This window comes from Bos indicus, chromosome 13 (assembly GCF_029378745.1).
Source record: "Bos indicus isolate NIAB-ARS_2022 breed Sahiwal x Tharparkar chromosome 13, NIAB-ARS_B.indTharparkar_mat_pri_1.0, whole genome shotgun sequence".
NCBI classification, from domain to species: domain Eukaryota; kingdom Metazoa; phylum Chordata; class Mammalia; order Artiodactyla; family Bovidae; genus Bos; species Bos indicus.
In genome coordinates this window covers 74,411,563-74,429,769 of record NC_091772.1, presented here as the reverse complement: position 1 = coordinate 74,429,769, position 18,207 = coordinate 74,411,563, and the positions used below count along the sequence as shown (strand labels likewise).

The window sequence follows — 18,207 nt, the reverse complement described above, 5'->3', positions numbered from 1 at the left end:
ATACTAAGAGCTTAACAGATGCACATGGATCAAACAAAACAAGAAGGGGTGTGCCAGTTGAAATGGAAAGTGAAAAGAGAATGAGGTCCTCCTACAACTCTCAAAGTTATCAAGATGAAGACCTCCGATGGTGGCATTCACTCCTAATCTAGCCTGGAAAATGAGAGCAGCTTTGCCCACTTTCTCTGGTTGACCAGAAGACCCACTGCAGTTGAGGGGGCTAACAATCAAGAGCCACCCGTAAGAGACCCTTGCCCAGGGCTGTGGGATGTGGATGCCAGCTAGTCACGTTGATGACCTCAGGAACCCAGTGTTCCCACCAGGAAAGGAGGTGGTTGGCTTGACTCCAGCTCTCAAGTATCCAAGACACTGACCACTGAAAGATTAGGCTGGACAAAGGCAGCCAGACATTTTTATGGTCTGGAACAACCAGCAGGACAGCTTTCCTTCAGAATGGAGTCTTCTGTTCTTCTGAGCCTCTTGGTGCTATCCCTCCTTCTGGTGAATGTCCAGGGACCTGCTCTGACTGATTGGTTCTTTCCCCGTAAGTACTGGGGCCTCAGCCCTTGCCCTGGAGAGAAAGAATATGGCTGGGAGGAAGAAACAAGCTTTCCACCACCTTAGCCCTGGGCCTGGGCTAGAGATGAGGGAGATACTTGGGTTATTTCTTCCCTTTTTCTTTTCTATGGAAGATCTCTTCAGTGAATGCAAGAATCCAGACCTGGGCAATTCGTATTTTCAGCCCCTTTGAAAGGGAAGGTCTTTTTGAGTTGAGGTGGGGTGGTGGGGTGTGTATCACAAAATCTAGCATTTAGGGGAGGGGCTGTAAGGATCTGGGATGCGTAAGGGACTTTTCCCTCACCCCATGACAAAAATAGCCCCCTTTCTTGAAACGCCACCTCTATTAACTCCTGAGTCTTTCAAATGTAGTTCTAGAAAGTGTTCCCACCTCCCCAGGGGTTCCTTGACTTTTTGAAATTCCTTTGAATTTAAGACAGTAATACTCCATGCCTGGCATGCTGCAGTCCATGGGGTCGCAAAGAGTCGGACACGACTGAGCGACTGAATAACGACAAATAGAGTAATATTGATAATTGCTACCATTTACTGAAAAATCTGAAAGTAGGGATTTAAAGAGAGGGAGTCAGACTTGGTGGGTACAAATTCTGCTTAAATTCCCTGTGCTTCAGTTTCCTCATCTGAAAAGTGGGGAATATTAATAGAATTAGCTTCATATAACAATTATGGCGATTATGTGAGATAACCTCTTTACAATGGTTGGAAGAGTGCTAGGCTTATGGTTAACTTAACCAGTGTTAGTTAATATTACTGGGCATCTGTGACGATGATTATAGCTTTACACGCTTTGTCTTAATTCTTCATCACCTCTCTGTAAGGCTAAAAGGATTTTATAAATGAAGAAACCAAAGTTCAGAGACAGTAAGTGGTAAACCAAGGATGAGAATTAAAAAACCCAGCTGTCTGACTACCAGGGTGAACAATATTGCTGCACAATAGCGCCCCCCAGAGGAACCCCCAAACACTGTTTTCTCAACCAGCCCAAAGCGACTAGATTGGCTTAGTTACACCAGTGGCTTTCAATGGGCTATTTTGCCTTCCAGGGAACACTGACAATGTCTAGAGGCTTTTTTGGTTGTCACAACCCGGGAGTGCTACCGGCAGTCTAGTGGGTAGGGGCCAGGGGTGCTGCCAAACGTCCTACAGTGGACGCTCTACAAAATGACAACCCTCCTCTACCCATCAAATAATTATCTGGCCCAAATGCCTCCAGTGCCTATGTTGAGAAATCTTGCCTTAGCGGGCGGGGCTAGGGGAAAGGAGGCAGAGAGTGAGGGGTGGTCAGGAGAAAGGTCGCTGCAGGCAGCCCTGGGAAATAAATGAAAGTCCCCCAGGAAAAGGACACCTGGGGATGAGCAAAGTGAAAGCAAACTCCCCTGACTCCCCAGAATTGCCTTGGGTCTGGAGAAGTGTGGGCACTGTGACTGTAAGACTCATGGTTGTCGGTCCTTCCCTAGAGAGATGTCCCAGAATCCAGGGTAATTGTGAATTCAAAGAAAGGGATGAATGTTCAAAGAACAAAAAGTGCCCGAAGCATGAGAAGTGTTGCTTCTTCAGCTGCGGAAGAAAATGCTTAAACCTCCAACAAGGTAAACACATATTGAGAGCCTCAATAACCAACCCCTCTACCTGTATCCTCCCCTTCTGCTCCTCTGGGCTGGCCCTGTCCCTTTTCACCAAGGGCTGGTCTCTGAGCAAGACTGCTGGACTTGGGAAACCTGAAATTTAGATATATCACCGCCCCTATTTTGATGTTTGACATTAGGGAGTATCTTTATCCTGTTGGGCTTCAGGTTCCGCAAGCAAAATCTAGGTATAAGGTTGGGATTGAACCACAAAGTCTCTTGGCTCCTTTCCACTCTTATTATTTTCTTACTATTTTTTTTTTTAACCCTTATGATTTTCTTAGTCCCCAGGGGGCCTGGCAGCCCACTCCAGTGTTCTTGCCTGGAGAATCCCATGGGCGGAGAAGCCTGGTAGGCTGCAGTCCGTGGGGTCGCACAGAGTCGGACACGACTGAAGCGACGCGGCAACAGCAGCAAGGGGGCCGCTATCGGTTCACCATATATCAACATTGTTGCTGCAAATGATAATTAAGATGTTTGTATTTCTTAAAAATACAAAAAAATAGCTTTTTGCTCCAGATTCACTGCCTGCCTATACAAATCCACTTTAGCATTAGGAAATCTTTGCTGACCACTCCAGACCAGAGGGCCTATCCTTGCTGATGCAGTCTTAACTCCATGCCCATCTACCTCAGCTCCAGAAAGACTATCAACAAATTTTTTTTAATTAAAGTGTAATGTATATGTATTACATTATATGTAGGGTGCCTTCGCTGTTCACCTGAAATTACCATAACATTGTTAATCGACTGTACTCCAATACAAAATAAAAAGTTTAAATTTTGAAAAAAAAAATAAAGACAAAAGTTGAAGTATAGTTCCTTACAATGTTTCAGGTGTACAACAAAGTGATTCATATATATATATATTCTTTTCAGTTTCCTTTCCATTGTTAATCATTACAAGATGCTGAATGTAGTTCTATACGTGCTATACAGTAGGTTTTTGTTGTTTATCTATTTTATATATAGTAGGATGTATCTATTAGTCCCAAACTCCTAATTTATCCCTTCTCCTTCCTTTCCCTTTTGGTGACCATAAGTTTGTTTTCTATGTCTGTTGAATCTATTAAGACTATCAGAGATTCTTTATTCACTCATTTAAGAAATGTTTGTTGAGTGTCTCTGAGACGTATAATAGGATTTGACTTATTATAAAGAGGTTGAGGAAGCCTTCCCTGAGAAAGTAAAACTAGAGTTGAGTTCAGAAGGATGGGCAGCAAATTTTGGGGAAAAGTGGGTGGAAGGCCTTTCCAGGCACAGGCAATGTACACGTACAAAGTCTTGATGGATTCTGGCGTCCCGCCATCAAGACTTTGTACATGAGTGTGAACATGGTGAAAGGGAGAAAGGGTCTCGGTAGGTAGGTTCTTCTTGTCGGACGAGGGTCTCACCTTGATCTTAAGACCAATGGAAATTCACTGAGGTGGGTGGGCACATGGTGTGGCTTTTACTATGCCTACGAGACAGGAATGGAGTGACTTAAAGAACTTCAAGATGAAAAAAATATGGTTTCTTGGAGTAAGTAGCTGAGAGAGTGGGGAAGAGTCGGATGTGTCTGAAAGGCAAGTAGGAAGTGAAGTCAACAGGGCTCGACGGTGGAGTAGACTGGACAGGCAGGGGGACAGTGGGTTATTCGTCTGCCTATAGTTGAGGAATTCTGGACGCAGACTTCCTGAGTTCAAATCTTAGCTCCAGTTCTCACCAGCCTATTTATCTTGGGCAAATTAACCACTTTCCCTTGTGATGCCTCAGTTTCTAGATAGCAAAAAGACTAATGTTAAAGGTTATTTGAAAGATCAAATATGTTTATGCAGGTGAAATGCTTAGGGCAATGCCTGGCATCTAATAGTCATGTGACACATGTTAGCTCACATTATTCAGTCATTCATGACTGGGAGCTCCTATATAACAGAGGCCATACTTTTGTCTCTTTAAGCACTGAGCACGTAGTAGGTGCTCAAGGAATGACTTATTCAGTTCCAGGCAGGATACATTTTGTTTTACCCTCAGCATTTGCAAAATCCTACACTGTGCATGACCACCTGCTAAGAGTGGGGTTACAAGATGAAATCAGACATGGTCTCTGCTCACTACCTCACAGAAGCTCACCACCTCATAGATGAGACCGAAGATGAAAAAAATGGCAAACGCACTCACATGACTCAGAAGCACAGTAGAAAAATGCAGGATCGAGTGAGGCACCTGTGGGGGTGCGGTGTGGAGAATGGAGTTCAAGATGCCATAGTGGAGTTGATGTCTGGGAAGGGTTTTGAAGGGAGAATAAGAGTGTGATTAATGAACAATGGAAGGGTGGCAGAGGGAATATGGAGTGAAAGGTGTGTGTGTTGGGGCGGGGGACGGGTGTTGAAGATTGTGGAAGCCTGAAGCTCAAAAGGGGACTGTGGTAGGGGAGGAGGCCAGAGCGCCAAACAGGAGCCAGACGAAGTGTCTCTAGGCCACGGAAGACCTGCTCATGAAGTCAAGTCTTAGCTGTGGAATGACACAATTAGCTTGGTCTCGGATCCGTCAGGTCCTTCTCTCTGGTGGGCAGCAGGAAGGACTGATTGTAGGAGCCAAGGATAGAGGCTGGAAGATCAATATGAGGCTCTCTCAACAGCCTGAGACTTAAGGAGAGGGGCAGACAGGTGAGCTTTGAGAAGGTAAAAATCAACAGAACTCAACTGTTTAGCTGTGGGAATTGACTCTTGGGGAACTTACAGTTTAGCCCGGACCTGTGTTAGTTTGCTAGGACTGTTGTAACAAAGCAGCACCGACAAGATGGCTTAAACCGCAGAAATGTATTGTCTCACCATTCTGCAGGCTAGAAGTTCAGGGTCACGTGTTGGCAAGTTGGTTGATTCTTTGTCAGGTGGGGAGGGAGGATCTGTTTCACACCTCTTCCTCTAACTTCTGGTGGTTTGCTGGCAATCTCCGGTGTTCTGTGCCATGAAGATCCTCGATCTTCATGTTCACATGCTGTCCTCCCTGTGTTTGTGTCCGTGTCAGAATTTACCCTTTTATTATTAATTTTTTTATTGGAGTATAATTAATTTACAATGCTATCTTACTTTCAGGTATACAGTACAGTGAATCGGTAATATGTTTATCCACTCTTTTTAAGATTCTTTTCCCATATAGGCCATTAGAAAATATAGAGTAGAGTTCCCTGCACTATACAGTGGGTCTTTGCTGCTGCTGCTAAGTCGCCTCAGTCGTGTCCAACTCTGTGCGACCCCACAGACGGCAGCCCACCAGGCTCTCCCGTCCCTGGGATTCTCCAGGCAAGAACACTGGAGTGGGTTGCCATTTCCTTCTCCAATGCATGAAAGTGAAAAGTGAAAGTGAAGTTGATCAGTCGTGTCTGATTCTTAGCGACCTCACGGACTGCAGCCTACCAGGCTCCTCCGTCCATAGGATTTTCCAGGCAAGAGTACTGGAGTGGGGTGCCATACTAGTTATCTATTAGAACTTGTCCTTTTTAAGGGACACCAGTCATTTTGGATTAGGGGCCCATCCCATCCCAGTATGGCCTCATCTTAACTAATGATATAGGCCACAATTTTATTTCCAAACAGGGTCCTTCTGAGGTGCTGAGGGCTAGGTTTTCAGTGTATGAACTGGAATTGGAGGGGGACTCAATCCATAACAGGACAGAAGCTAACTGCAGAGAAAAAAGGGGCTTGACAATCTGAAAAACTACCCCTTCCATTCCCTGCATGGACTTGCCCTTGACTCTGACCCCATATTCTCTTTCTTTGGCGTGGATTGGAGGGCAGAGTAAGTGGCTTATAATTTGGCAGTTTTGAGGCACTGCTGTATCCATTCAGAACGAATTTATTGAGCACCTAGTCTTGCCAGGCACTGTGCTGGAAGCTGCACATTTAGATACAATCAAGGAGCTCAAAACGTAGCGGGCCTTGAGGGCGGTCTTATTTGCACCTCAGGACAGCCCGAGTGACGAGCAGGGTGGGATTTTGCATCCTCATTTAACAGAAGTCAAGGACAAGACTGGTAATGTGGGAGGTCAATGTGCGTGCCCCAAATTAAGTGCACAGCCCTGAAAACAGAGGCTCCTCACTCTCAGGGGAGACACTGAGTCCAGTGACCTGAAGGGAAAGTGGGGACCTGACCTGATGTTCCCTGGGGATGCAGATAGCCAAACAGCTCTGTTCTGGTCTACAAATGGGCAAATGTATCAATGGAACTGGGCTCCCAAGGTGTGAAAAGGTAAAAGGAGCCTGTTTGGTTTCGTCTGTGCTAGTTACTAGGGGGACAATAACAGCTGCTTTTTTTTTTTGGTGTGGGCACTTTAAAATCTCAACTCTGGCATCTCCCTGCAGACATATGCAGCATGCCCAAAGAAGCTGGCCCCTGCATGGCTCTTTTCCATCGTTGGTGGTATGATAAGACAAATAATTCTTGCTCCAGCTTCATCTATGGTGGTTGTAGAGGAAACAATAACAATTTCCAATCCCAAGCCGTGTGCCAGAGCGCCTGCTCTGCAAAGGGTGAGTCCCGGGGGCCCCAGTCTCTCATCCTTGCCAGGGCCACTCTGAGGGGGGGAGTGTGGGTGTTGCTTGGCCCATACCAGAATAGTTGCATCCTTGACAGACCAAGTGAAGATCAGGAACTGACCAGCCACGATCAGCAGGTAAGAATGAGCCTTGCAGAGGGTGGGACCATGGCTTGCTGGGAAACTGAGGTTGGGAGGGGGTGTGGTTGTGGATCAAAGCTGGCAAGTATTAGGAGTGGGAGAGGATGCAGACATGGTGAGGTCTCAGAGACCAACTTCAGAGAGATCACAGGACATCCAGCCTAGTGCTGGAGAGGTGGACCAATCACCCCTTCCAGGCCATCAATTTCCCCTCATGAGTCTTCGCCAGCAACCCACTCCCAGCCACATCCCATTCAGAGTTTTCCAGAAAAACCCACTTCCTTTTAGTCTTCTGTGAAAAGATGTACAAACATAACTTCAAGATTAGTTTGGAAAATAAGCTGAGTCCTAGAAGCTCAGTTGGTCCTATCCTCCGTTCTCAACAGGCTCTAATTCGTGAATGTGAAAGGATACACTGCAGCTGCCACCGGGATTCAGTTTATGACCAAGCGCTGTCCATGTGGCTGCAGATGATCCAGGCTGGCTTCCACTGTTCCACTTCCAGTGTTCCAAGGCCTTAGAGCTCCCCTAAACTGAATCCTGGTGCCTGTCTCCCCTTTCTCCATCTCAGCCTCTTTTTAGACATAATCTTTCTCTTTTGATCCCATCTCTATGCTTCTTATCTTTATGTACAACTTCTAGAGCTGCTTGTTTATATCTGTGAAGCTCTCATTTTCCCCAATAAAGCACTTTATTTAGTCTTGTGCCTCTGAGGCTGAATAATTTACGTCTATTGGCATATCACACTTTGCAGGGAGTAAAGGGTCATTGAGGTTTCTGGTGACAGCATTAAAGGGAATGAAGATACTCAGAACCTTGAGAGTTGAGGATTCCAAGGGTGTTACTATACTATTCCTCTGTTTTTTCAAAGCATCATATGGCCCTTTTAAGGCAAGAGCTCTTGGGTGCTGCTACTTTCTAGGAGAAGGGCATGGGTGAAAGTAAGTTTATTTGGGACCTTTCAAGAAATACAAGTTGAGGAGTGGGATAAGTGATACAAAGAAGAGAGGAGTTGATTATGTGTTCGTTACTGTGGTGGGAAAATGCAGCTTAATCCCATTAGGGACCTTCCAAAGAACCTTGTAAAACCTGCCTTTGAATTTTCTTCATTCATGAGAAAGCTGAGGTGTTTAGTCATTGATTTTCATCCTCTACTGGATGCAATGTTGGTTGTTAAATCCCTCACTCTTCCAGACTCTTCTGCATGCAAGCTGACCAAGTTCCTAGGAAGTCAGAGAGAACTCCGAGCAGAGAAGCAGAGCTCTGATACTTGAAGTGGGAAGCTGTTGGTGTGCATCGGATATAATTCAGCCACTGGAGCTTCCGCGGTCGCCCAGTAGTTGGGACTCCGCACTTCCACTGCAGGGGGTGTGCATTCAATTGCTTGTCAGGGAACAGAGATCCTGTGTGCTGTGGCCAAAAACAAAACAAAATTTAGCCATAAAAAGGAATGAAGCACTAATGCATGCTACACTGTGGATGAACCTCAAAAACATTCCACTAAGAAGTCACACAGGGGCGGTAGCTGAGAGGAGCTACCCCAGGTCCGAGGTAAGGAGCAGTGGCTGCGCTTTGCTAGAGCAGCGGTGAAGAGATACCCCACGTCCAAGGTAAGAAAAACCCAAGTAAGACGGTAGGCACTGAGAGAGGGCATCAGAGGGCAGACAGACTGAAACCACAATCACAGACAACAGGCCAGTCTGATCACATGGACCACAGCCTTGTCTACCTCAATGAAACTAAGCCATGCCGTATGGGGCCACCCAAGACGGGCGGGTCATGGTGGAGAGGTCTGACAGAATGTGGTCCACTGGAGAAGGGAATGGCAAACCACTTCAGTATTCTTGTCTTGAGAACCCCATGAACAGTGTGAAAAGGTAAAAATATAGGACACTGAAAGATGAACTCCGTGGGTCGGTAGGTGCCCAGTATGCTACTGGAGATCAGTGGAGATATAACTTCAGAAAGAATGAAGGGATGGAGCCAAAGCAAAAACAACACCTAGTTGTGGATGAGACTGGTGATAGAAGTGAGGTTCAATGCTGTAAAGAGCCATAAATGTAGCATTTTGAAGTAGCTGGGAAAAGTATTCATTTTTGCTTGCATATTTGTTAATATCTTTACTCCATAAATTGCTGTTACTAAAATCAACACTAAAAGAATGAAAATAAAGTGTTCATTTGCTTTTTTGCTAAAAAAAAAAAAAAAGAGCAATATTGCATAGGAACCTGGAATGTCAGGTCCATGAATCAAGGCAAATTGGAAGTGGTCAAACAGGAGATGGCAAGAGTGAACGTCGACATTCTAGGAATCAGCAAACTAAGATGGACTGGAATGGGTGAATTTAACTCAGATGACCATTATATCTACTACTGTGGGCAGGAATCCCTTAGAAGAAATGGAGTAGCCATCATGGTCAACAAAAGAGTCCAAAATGCAGTACTTGGATGCAATCTCAAAAACAACACAATGATCTCTGTTCATTTCCAAGGCAAACCATTCAATATCATGGTAATCCAAGTCTATGCCCCAACCAGTAATGCTGAAGAAGCTGAAGTTGAACAATTCTATGAAGACCTACAAGACCTTCTAGAACTAACAACCAAAAAAGATGTCCTTTTTGTTATAGGGGACTGGAATGTAAAAGTAGGAAGTCAAGAAACACCTGGAGTAACAGGCAAATTTGGCCTTGGAATATGGAATGAACCAGGGCAAGGGCTAATAGAGTTCTGCCAAGAGAAAGCACTGGTCATAGCAAACACCCTCTTCCAACAACACAAGAGAAGACTCTACATGTGGACATCACCAGCTGGTCGACACTGAAATTAGATTGATTATATTCTTTGCAGCCAAATATAGAGAAGCTCTATACAGTCAGCAAAAACAAGACCAGGAGCTGACTGTGGCTCAGATCATGAACTCCTTGTTGCCAAATTCAGACTTAAATTGCAGAAAGTAGGAAAAACCACTAGACCATTGAGGTATGACCTAAATCAAATCCGTTATGACTATACAGTGGAAGTGAGAAATAGATTTAAGGGACTAAATCTGATAGACAGAGTGCCTGATGAACTATGGATGGAGGTTCGTGACATTGTACAGGAGACAGGGATCAAGACCATCCCCAAGAAAAAGAAATGCATAAAAGCAAAATGGCTGTCTGAGGAGGCCTTACAAATAGCTGTGAAAAGAAGGGAAGCAAAAAGCAAAGGAGAAAAGGAAAGAGCCACCATTTGAATGCAGAGTTCCAAAGAATAGCAAGGAGAGATAAGAAAGCCTTCCTCAGCAATCAATGCAAAGAAATAGAGGAAAACAACAGAATGGGAAAGACTAGAGATCTCTTTAAGAAAATTAGAGATACCAAGGGAACATTTCATGCAAAGATGGGCTTGATAAAGGACAGAAATGGTAGGGACCTAACAAAAGCAGAAGATATTAGAAGAGATGGCAAGAATACACAGAAGAACTGTACAAAAAATATCTTCACGACCCAGATAATCACGATGTTGTGATCACTCACCTAGAGCCAGACATCCACATTCTGGAATGTGAAGTCAAGTGGGCCTTAGAAAGCATCACTACAAACAAAGCTAGTGGAGGTGATGGAATTCCAGTTGAGCTATTCCAAATCCTAAAAGATGATGCTGTGAAAGTGCTGCATTCAATATGCCAGCAAATTTGGAAAACTCAGCAGTGGCCACAGGACTGGAAAAGGTCAGTTTTCATTCCAATCCCAAAGAAAGGCAATGCCAAAGAAAGCTCAAACTACCGCACAATTGCACTCATCTCACACGCTAGTCAAGTAATGCTCAAAATTCTCTAAGCCAGGCTTCAGCAATATGTGAACCGTGAACTTCCGGATGTTCAAGCTGGTTTTAGAAAAGGCAGAGGAACCAGACATCAAATTGCCAACATCTGTTGGGTCATCAAAAAAGCAAGAGAGTTCCAGAAAAACATCTATTTCTGCTTTATTGACTATGCCAAAGCCTTTGACTGTGTGGATCACCATAAACTGTGGAAAATTCTGAAAGAGATGGGAATACCAGACCATCTTACCTGCCTCTTGAGAAACCTGTATGCAGGTCAGGAAGCAACAGTTAGAACTGGACATGGAACAACAGACTGGTCCCAAATAGGAAAAGGAGTATGTTAAAGCCGTATATTGTCACCCTGCTTATTTAACTTACATACAGAGTACATCATGAGAGACGCTGGACTGGAAGAAGCAGAAGCTGGAATCAAGACTGCGGGGAGAGATATCAATAACCTCAGATATGCAGATGACACCACCCTTATGGCCAAAAGTGAAGAAGAACTAAAGAGCCTCTTGATGAAAGTGAAAGACGAGAGTGAAAAAGTTGGCTTAAAGCTCAACATTCAGAAAACAAAGATCATGGCATCCAGTCCCATCTCTTCATGGCAAATAGATGGGGAAACAGTGGCTGACTTTATTTTTCTGGGCTTCAAAATCACTGCAGATAGTGATTGCAGCCATGAAATTAAAAGACGCTTACTCCTTGGAAGGAAAGTTACGACCAACCTAGACAGCATATTAAAAAGCAGGGACATGACTTTGCCAACAAAGGTCCATCTAGTCAAGTCAAGTCAAGTCTAGTCAAGGCTATGGTTTTTCCAGTGGTCATGTATGGATGTGAGAGTTGGACTGTGAAGAAAGCTGAGTGCCGAAGAATTGATGCTTTTGAACTGTGGTGTTGGAGAAGACTCTTGAGAGTCCCTTGGACTGCAATGAGATCCAATCAGTCCATCCTAAAGGAGATCAGTCCTGGGTGTTCATTGGAAGGACTGATGTTGAAGCTGAAACTCCAATACTTTGGCCACCTGATGCTGAGAGCTGACTTATTTGAAAAGACCCTGATGCTGGAAAAGATTGAGGGCAAGAGGAGAAGGGGATGACAGAGGATGAGATGGCTGGATGGCATCACCGACTCAATGCACATGGGCTTGGGTGGACTCTGGGAGTTGGTGATGGACAGGGAGGCCTGGTGTGCTGCAGTTCGTGGGGTCGCAAAGAGCAGGACATGACTGAGCGACTGAACTGAACTGAATAAGTCACACACAAAAAGTCATATACTATGAGATTCTATTTACATGAACTATCCAGAACAGGTAAATCCATAAAGATAAAAAGAGAATAGTGGTTGCTAGGGGCTGGAATAGGCTGGAGAGGGTGTAGAGTGACTGCTAATGGTATGAGGTTTTCTTTAGGAGTGATGAAAATGTTTTGGAATTAATAAGGTGAAAGTTGTGCAATATTATGAAGGTACTGAAAAGCTACTGCACTGCTACTTTAAAATTCTTAATGTTATGTAATATGAATTTCACCTCAGTTTACAAAATGGATTAGGAAAAAAAATAACGAACTAGAACTGTCTCCTACAGCTGCAAGTAAAATCAGAGACAAGCCAAGAATATGACCTACGGATGCTGCAAGCCTTAAATTGGAAAGTTCAATAGAACATTCTTCAGGCCTCACTGCTGCAGCTAGCTATGAGGTCATAACTGACATTTATTCCCCCCTCCTCCACTCCCTGCATCACTGATTCCAAATCACACTCCGAGGTGATAGAAGCTCTCCATTAGCTATAACCTCCTCTCCTGCTTTCAAAGCACCACAACTTTAACAGGCACTCTGAATATTTGGTTCATTTTGAAATCAGGCTGTTTCTTCCCCCACATGCTACTCATGACAATACCTTTACTCTTTGACAACGATTAAAGAACAGTGGTGCCTATCCAGTTAGGTGGTACTGGGGTAAAGAATCCACCCATCAATGCAGGAGATGCAGGGATCTTTGATCCCTGAGTCAGGAAGATCCCCTGGAAAAGGAAATGGCAACCCACTCCAGGATTCTTGCCTGGAAAATCCTGCGGACAGAGGAGCCTGGCGGGTTACAGTCCGTAGGGTCACAAAGAATTGGACGCAACTGAATGACTGAGCACGCACACACAACGAGAAGGGGTGGCCCAAAAAGAAGGAAGAGAAAGACAGAAGAGAGATGAATGGCAGGGAGAAAGAGACCCAGACAGAGGGAAATGCAAAGAAAAAGAGAGAAATAATAGGCAGTATAAGAGAAAGGTGTCAAGAGAAGCAAAAACAAACAAAAAACAAAAGCAGTGTGAGAAAAATAAGCAGACCAAAATAGATACGTCTGGAGAAGAGTAAGATTAGAAAGAAACAAGAGAACTGGGATCTTCGTGATCTCCAAACTCCCCCTGGAAAACAGAAGATCCTGAAATCAAATATACCCTTCTGCTTAGAGGGTCTAGAAGCCCCCGACAAGCTTTGTTCTCCTCCCTGGTTGACCAGAAAGCCAGAGAGCCTCAATGAGATGAGAAGAGGGAGCTGCCTATCAAAGAGCTCTTCCCCACAAGGGTTGACGTTGTGGGAGTCAGCTAGTCCCACTGACGGCCTCCGGGGCTTGTCGTTCTCCAGAAGAGGGAGTGTGGCTGGCTTGGCTCCAGTGATGTGTGGTTTCCTGGAGTGTCAAGCTAGGCCGGGGCAGCCAAAGTTCAGAAGCAGAAGCTGCAGAGCAGGAGTTCCTGGTTTTGGTGCTGCCAGCCAGGCGAGTCCCTCCTGTAATGGGGTTCCTCAGAGTTTTGCCAATCCTGATACTATTCATGCTCTTGGGGGGTGTCCAGGAACCTGGGCTGGTGGAGGCATTCTTTCTAAGTAAGTATCAAAGTAAGTATCAAGGCAAGAATTGAAGACTCAGTCTTCCTAGTGGAGAAACTGAGCTTGGCTGGGAGGAAGGAACAAAAATTTTTGCTGATGAGAAATGTGTTCCCCCACCTCTGTCTGAGATCCTGGGGGAGAAAGAACTGTATCCGAAGACCTCCTTTTAGCCCCTTTCCTCCTGGTTAAGATGTCCTTGGTGAATGCAGAAACCCGAGCCTGTGGCAACTGACTTCCCACCATAATTATGAAAGGGCTTCTTCCTGGAAGGGTTTGGATGAAACAGACTAAGGGAAGTTGGGAAAATTCCCCATAAGAAAGGCCACTCCCTGCCCCCAGCACCAGCTACATCAACTTCTAAGTCTTCTCACTGTAGCCTTCCAAAGTCTCCCCACCCCCACACCCGCACCTACAGGGGATCTTTGTCTTTGGGGTAAAGAAGGGTCTTTGAAGGTCCCCGGAAATGCTGACATAATGAAGACCCCTGCCATTAGCAGCAGAGAGAAAACTGAGCCCTCAGACAGCAGCGGAGCCACGCATGGCAGGGCCAAATCTTGTTCCACTCCCTGGTAGCCGTGTGAACTTGGCAAGTTTACAGCACCTCCTTTTTTACACAGTGTGAATGGTGACAAAGCTTACCCAGAAGAGCTGTAAGGAGGGCTGAAGGGAAAAGAACAGGGACACAGCAAACACTCAATCAGTACTGGTTATAATGATGAGCAGGAGGAGGATGGGGATGGCGGGTGGGGATGGTGCTGACGTCCCGGGCAGCTTGACAATGGCTTTACAAGGTTTGTCACATGAATCCTCAAAACAGCCCTCTCGGCAAAGGAAGAAAATCAAGGTTCAGGGACAGTTTCTGCCACACCGAGGGATGCACAGAATTCAAAAGCCCTGATTCCAGAAAGGGAGTTCGCAACCACTGAGAGCTGCAACCCCCCCTGCCCCCAGCCAGGGAACATCCAAATACGGAAAGGCCAAGTGACCAGAATAGTCCTGGGACGAGCATCTCTGTCCCTGGAACCTTATGGATGATGGGTTTAGAGATCAGATGTTGAGCGGTTATGTGGTTGGGAGTGGGGATATCGTTGGGGAAATTCTGAGCTCCCTGAAGGTGAGAGGTGAAGTGAAAACAGCTTCCCTCCTTTGGTGATGGTGTCCTGGCCCTGGGAAGGGAGGGCTCCAACCCCTTCAAGGTTCCAGATGAGTATATCCTTCTGTCCCTCAGGGCATTGTCCCCGAAACAGGGTAAGATGTGAAATACAAGAAAGAGACCTATGTACGAACAGCAGAGATTGCCCAAAGAAGATGAAATGTTGCCAGTTTAGCTGTGGAAAGAAATGTTTAGATGTCGACAAAGGTAACTCACCAATCCCCTGGGTTACCTGACACCCTCACCCCTACGGCTACTTCCTGCCACCTGTGCTGGTATCGTCATACTCTTCCCCTAGCTTGTTGATGACTGGTCTCTGACCAAGAGACCAGATGCATCTTCAACTTGGCACAAATCCTGTCAATGCTGGGCTGGGGAGGGTGTTGACAGACGTGGGTTTCATCTCATTTCTGCCTCTATTTAGGTGTGTGATGTGAGTAATGTAATTTTTCCTCTAAGGGTCTTAGTTTTCCTGTTTCTAAGAAAGGTGCTAGGTAGCTATGGAAGTCTCATCAAATGCCAGCACGGTGGCAGGTGACATGATAGCTATAAAAAACGGGTATATGATCTGTATTTCCTAGCTTCTTTTCTGGTCTCTCTGTCTGTAGAAATTCTGGATGCCTCTCCTAGACATCTTTGATCTCTTACACTCTTTTCTCTCTGCCCTTATCATTGAGCTCTAAAGAAGACCTTGTTCATCAAGCATTATTCATTCATTAAACAAACATTTACTGTGGCCTTGACACCCGTGATGGGCTCCACTTGCTCTGTGTAGCCGGGGGGACAGGAAAGGAATCCGTGATTTAAGATCTGAAAGATGGATAGAAGGTAGGAAAAATGGAAGGGAAGACGTTTCTGGCACAGGGAACAGCATGTGCAAAGGCCCTGTGTGAGAAGACACCATCCTCAAGCTAGGAAGCCCAGAGAGCAGAGAAGAGCATGAGTATGGTAAGAGATGAGCACGATAAAGCTAGAGTAGGTAGAGAAAGCTCTGACAAGGCAGGGCCTTGCCAGTCAGAGTAAAGGATCTTGTCTCGATGTTAAAAGCAACAGACTATCTACATTCAAATCCCTTACCATCTATATGTGACCTTAGGGAAGTGACTTAGCCTCTCTGAGTCTCAGTTTGTTCATCTGAAAAATGAAGATGATAAGAGGACCTACCTCATAAGACTATGTGTTAATATATATCAAGTACTGAGAACAATGCCTGACCCTTTAATAACTGTGTGCTCATCGTGCTTCAGACTCTGAGGTTCTAAAGAACTCTATTTGTACCTCCTAGGACTGTGCACAAAACAGCTGCTCAGTAAATGCTTCCGTTCAGGATTTTTTACTGTAAACATTCCTGAAGCACCCATGCAGGATGAGTTCTGTGCTGTGCGCTAAAATTTTCATGCCTTTGCATCCCACTGTCCTCCCATCCCATGCCTTTGCACATGCTTGGAATGTTCCTTAGGAGGCAGACATCCAAACAGCTCTGCCCCTCAATCTCCCTGCAGATGTGTGCACTTTGCCAAAGGTTCCTGGCCCCTGCAACGCCTACTTTGTGCGCTGGTGGTATGATCAGCAAAAAGAAACCTGCTCCTCATTTATCTATGGAGGTTGCCAAGGGAACAATAACAACTTCCAATCTGAAAGTGTCTGCCATGCTATCTGCCCCCAGAGAAGTAAGTCCCAGTCTCCATGCTAACCTGGGCCACCCTGGGAGGCCTGGTGTTGACTAGTCCATTCCAGAAGCCTGGCAGTCTTGGGGCTTATGATCCAGAGGTAAGAATGCAGCTCACAGAAGGGTAAGTAGAGGATGTTTTGGGAAAGAGAGGGTGGGAAAGGGAGCAGTGGTCCAAGGGATGTGGGTGAATATGAAATGAATGGTGGGTACAGACAGAGTAAGCAGAGGTGGTGGAGTAGCTGAGATCAAGTCAGAAGAAGGCCCAGTGAACCGACCCAGAGCTGGGCGCCATGCACCAGCCAGTCGCTCCAGGCCTTAACTTCTATCAAACCTCGTCACTGATTCTTTTTATTTTCTTAAGGTGATTATAGCCAGGGCAACTACATGCTTTATTGACCAAATCAAGATACTTTTAAGAGTGAAAGGAGATGCCATTAATTATTACACTGGGAACAACAGGCATAAACTGGGACTATTGGAAAAACCAGAACACACGATCACTCTATGAGCCCCTGAAGACACTCCACTTCTGTTTTCTCTCCCTGTGAAATGATATAAAAATGACGCCATCTCCTTTCTTCCATTAATTGCAAGCTATGGTCCTGAAGGTGAGAAGGGCCCCAGCATCTCACCAGGACATCATTTTTCATCCTGTTGTCTTGCAGGGTCAGTCAGCTGGCTGGGATAAAGAAAGCTGGAACAACCTCCAGGATTTGGCTCTTATTCCAGGGATCTCTCCAGGTGTGCCTGACAGATGTTCCACGTTGGCTTCCACTGGTTGAATCTCAGCTGCTAAGACCTTGGCGGTTCCCTTGAGGAGCCCCATGATTTGCTTACATCCTTTACTCCAGCTCAGCTATTCTTCAAACACAATGACCTTTGCTCTTTGATCCCTTCTCAGTGTGTGACCCTATTTCTTCAACTTTCAGGGCCCCCATTTATCATTTGGAAACCTCCAGTTCACCCCAATAAAGTGCTCTGTGAGTTCTGAGTTCTCTGCAGCTGAATAATTCACATCTGTTCCCTCTGCAGAGAAAATGTCATTGGATCTCGCAGTGACACCAACGGAGTATGAAAGAAGAGTATGAAAATCCTGTAGAGGGCTGATGATATTTTTGTCCTGGTGCAATTGCCATAAATTTGGTTAAGAATGGAAACAGAGCAGGTCCAGGTTTTGTCTGGACTAAAGCTTGGAAGTTCCTTTAAAAAGGAATGCACACACAGCTCAGGGGGAGGCCGAGGCGGCTGGACCTGCTGGGGAGGCCCGGGCGCGAGAAGCGGGACAGGGAGGTTGGCAGGTGTGGGGTGTAGCGAGTGGGGTAGGGGACAGGGTTGCTCCCGGGTCCACGATGCAGCCCCCGGATGAGGCCGCAGTATTTACCTTATAAGATCGGGCCCCATGGCTGGCGGCGCTGCTGGCCCGGAGCCTGAGACGATTATGAAAACGTGTCAGGCGAAATGCGGCCAGGGACCCGGGGGCTGGGAGGTTAGGGGGAGGCAGTTAGGCTAAGATTTGGGTGACGTTAGGGTGGCCCCTGCAAGCCCTGGTCGATGATGTCGTGACCACTGCGCAGTCTGAGTTCTGGGAACTAGGTGATGGAGCGTGTTCTGAGAACGGACTGAGACTGAGAAAAAAGAAAAAAAAAGGAATGCACATTAAATTTAAAAGTGAATATTATTTCAAGTGAGAAAGGAAATTGCACCAATTGCAAAGTTTAAAAAGCTAGCTAGTACTACTAATTGCACAAAATCCATTTAGATGAATTATCAATTTTTTAAAATGTAGGACATTATTTCTGTAAAAGTCAATGTCTATGGAAAGATAATT

The 18,207-nt window shown here is 45.6% G+C and overlaps 2 protein-coding genes and 2 non-coding genes across 5 annotated transcripts; all 4 read left to right on the top strand.

Moving 5' to 3' along the window:
* Nucleotides 1-328: 328 nt before the first annotated feature.
* LOC109567769 (eppin-like) lies at nucleotides 329-7,559 on the top strand. Of its 2 annotated transcripts, none has more exons than XM_070801766.1 (4): nucleotides 329-544; nucleotides 2,037-2,168; nucleotides 6,536-6,714; nucleotides 7,247-7,559. In XM_070801766.1, exons 1-4 carry the CDS (start codon nucleotides 454-456, stop codon nucleotides 7,379-7,381), a joined length of 537 nt encoding a protein of 178 aa, XP_070657867.1. In that variant the 5' UTR covers nucleotides 329-453; the 3' UTR covers nucleotides 7,382-7,559. The 2 variants fall into 2 exon arrangements, with proteins under 2 accessions (XP_070657867.1, XP_019828354.1); XM_019972795.2 differs by having other exon boundaries at nucleotides 6,547-6,714; nucleotides 7,247-7,362.
* Nucleotides 7,560-9,257: 1,698 nt separating this feature from the next.
* LOC109567712 (WAP four-disulfide core domain protein 6A-like) lies at nucleotides 9,258-17,663 on the top strand. Its single transcript, XM_070801767.1, has 4 exons — nucleotides 9,258-13,563; nucleotides 14,783-14,914; nucleotides 16,210-16,377; nucleotides 17,045-17,663. The coding sequence occupies exons 1-4, from the start codon at nucleotides 13,461-13,463 to the stop codon at nucleotides 17,065-17,067; spliced, it is 426 nt and encodes a 141-aa protein (XP_070657868.1). The 5' UTR covers nucleotides 9,258-13,460; the 3' UTR covers nucleotides 17,068-17,663.
* A 51-nt stretch (nucleotides 17,664-17,714) lies between these two features.
* Nucleotides 17,715-17,857, top strand: LOC139186667 (small Cajal body-specific RNA 17). Its single transcript, XR_011570343.1, has one exon. It is a non-coding gene; the product is annotated as a small Cajal body-specific RNA 17 (non-coding RNA).
* Nucleotides 17,858-17,924: 67 nt separating this feature from the next.
* Nucleotides 17,925-18,007, top strand: LOC139186729 (small Cajal body-specific RNA 18). Its single transcript, XR_011570395.1, has one exon. It is a non-coding gene; the product is annotated as a small Cajal body-specific RNA 18 (non-coding RNA).
* Nucleotides 18,008-18,207: the final 200 nt, after the last annotated feature.

Excerpts from the sequence above, each read along its gene's own strand:
- LOC109567769 (XM_070801766.1), top strand. The coding sequence starts at position 454 with ATGGAGTCTTCTGTTCTTCTGAGCCTCTTGGTGCTATCCCTCCTTCTG. Across the intron at positions 545-2,036 it reads GACTGATTGGTTCTTTCCCC|AGAGATGTCCCAGAATCCAG; the intron begins GTAAGTACTGGG and ends GTCCTTCCCTAG. Across the intron at positions 6,715-7,246 it reads GAGCGCCTGCTCTGCAAAGG|GCTCTAATTCGTGAATGTGA; the intron begins GTGAGTCCCGGG and ends CGTTCTCAACAG.
- LOC109567712 (XM_070801767.1), top strand. The coding sequence starts at position 13,461 with ATGGGGTTCCTCAGAGTTTTGCCAATCCTGATACTATTCATGCTCTTG. Across the intron at positions 13,564-14,782 it reads CTTTCTAAGTAAGTATCAAA|GGCATTGTCCCCGAAACAGG; the intron begins GTAAGTATCAAG and ends TCTGTCCCTCAG. Across the intron at positions 14,915-16,209 it reads ATGTTTAGATGTCGACAAAG|ATGTGTGCACTTTGCCAAAG; the intron begins GTAACTCACCAA and ends ATCTCCCTGCAG.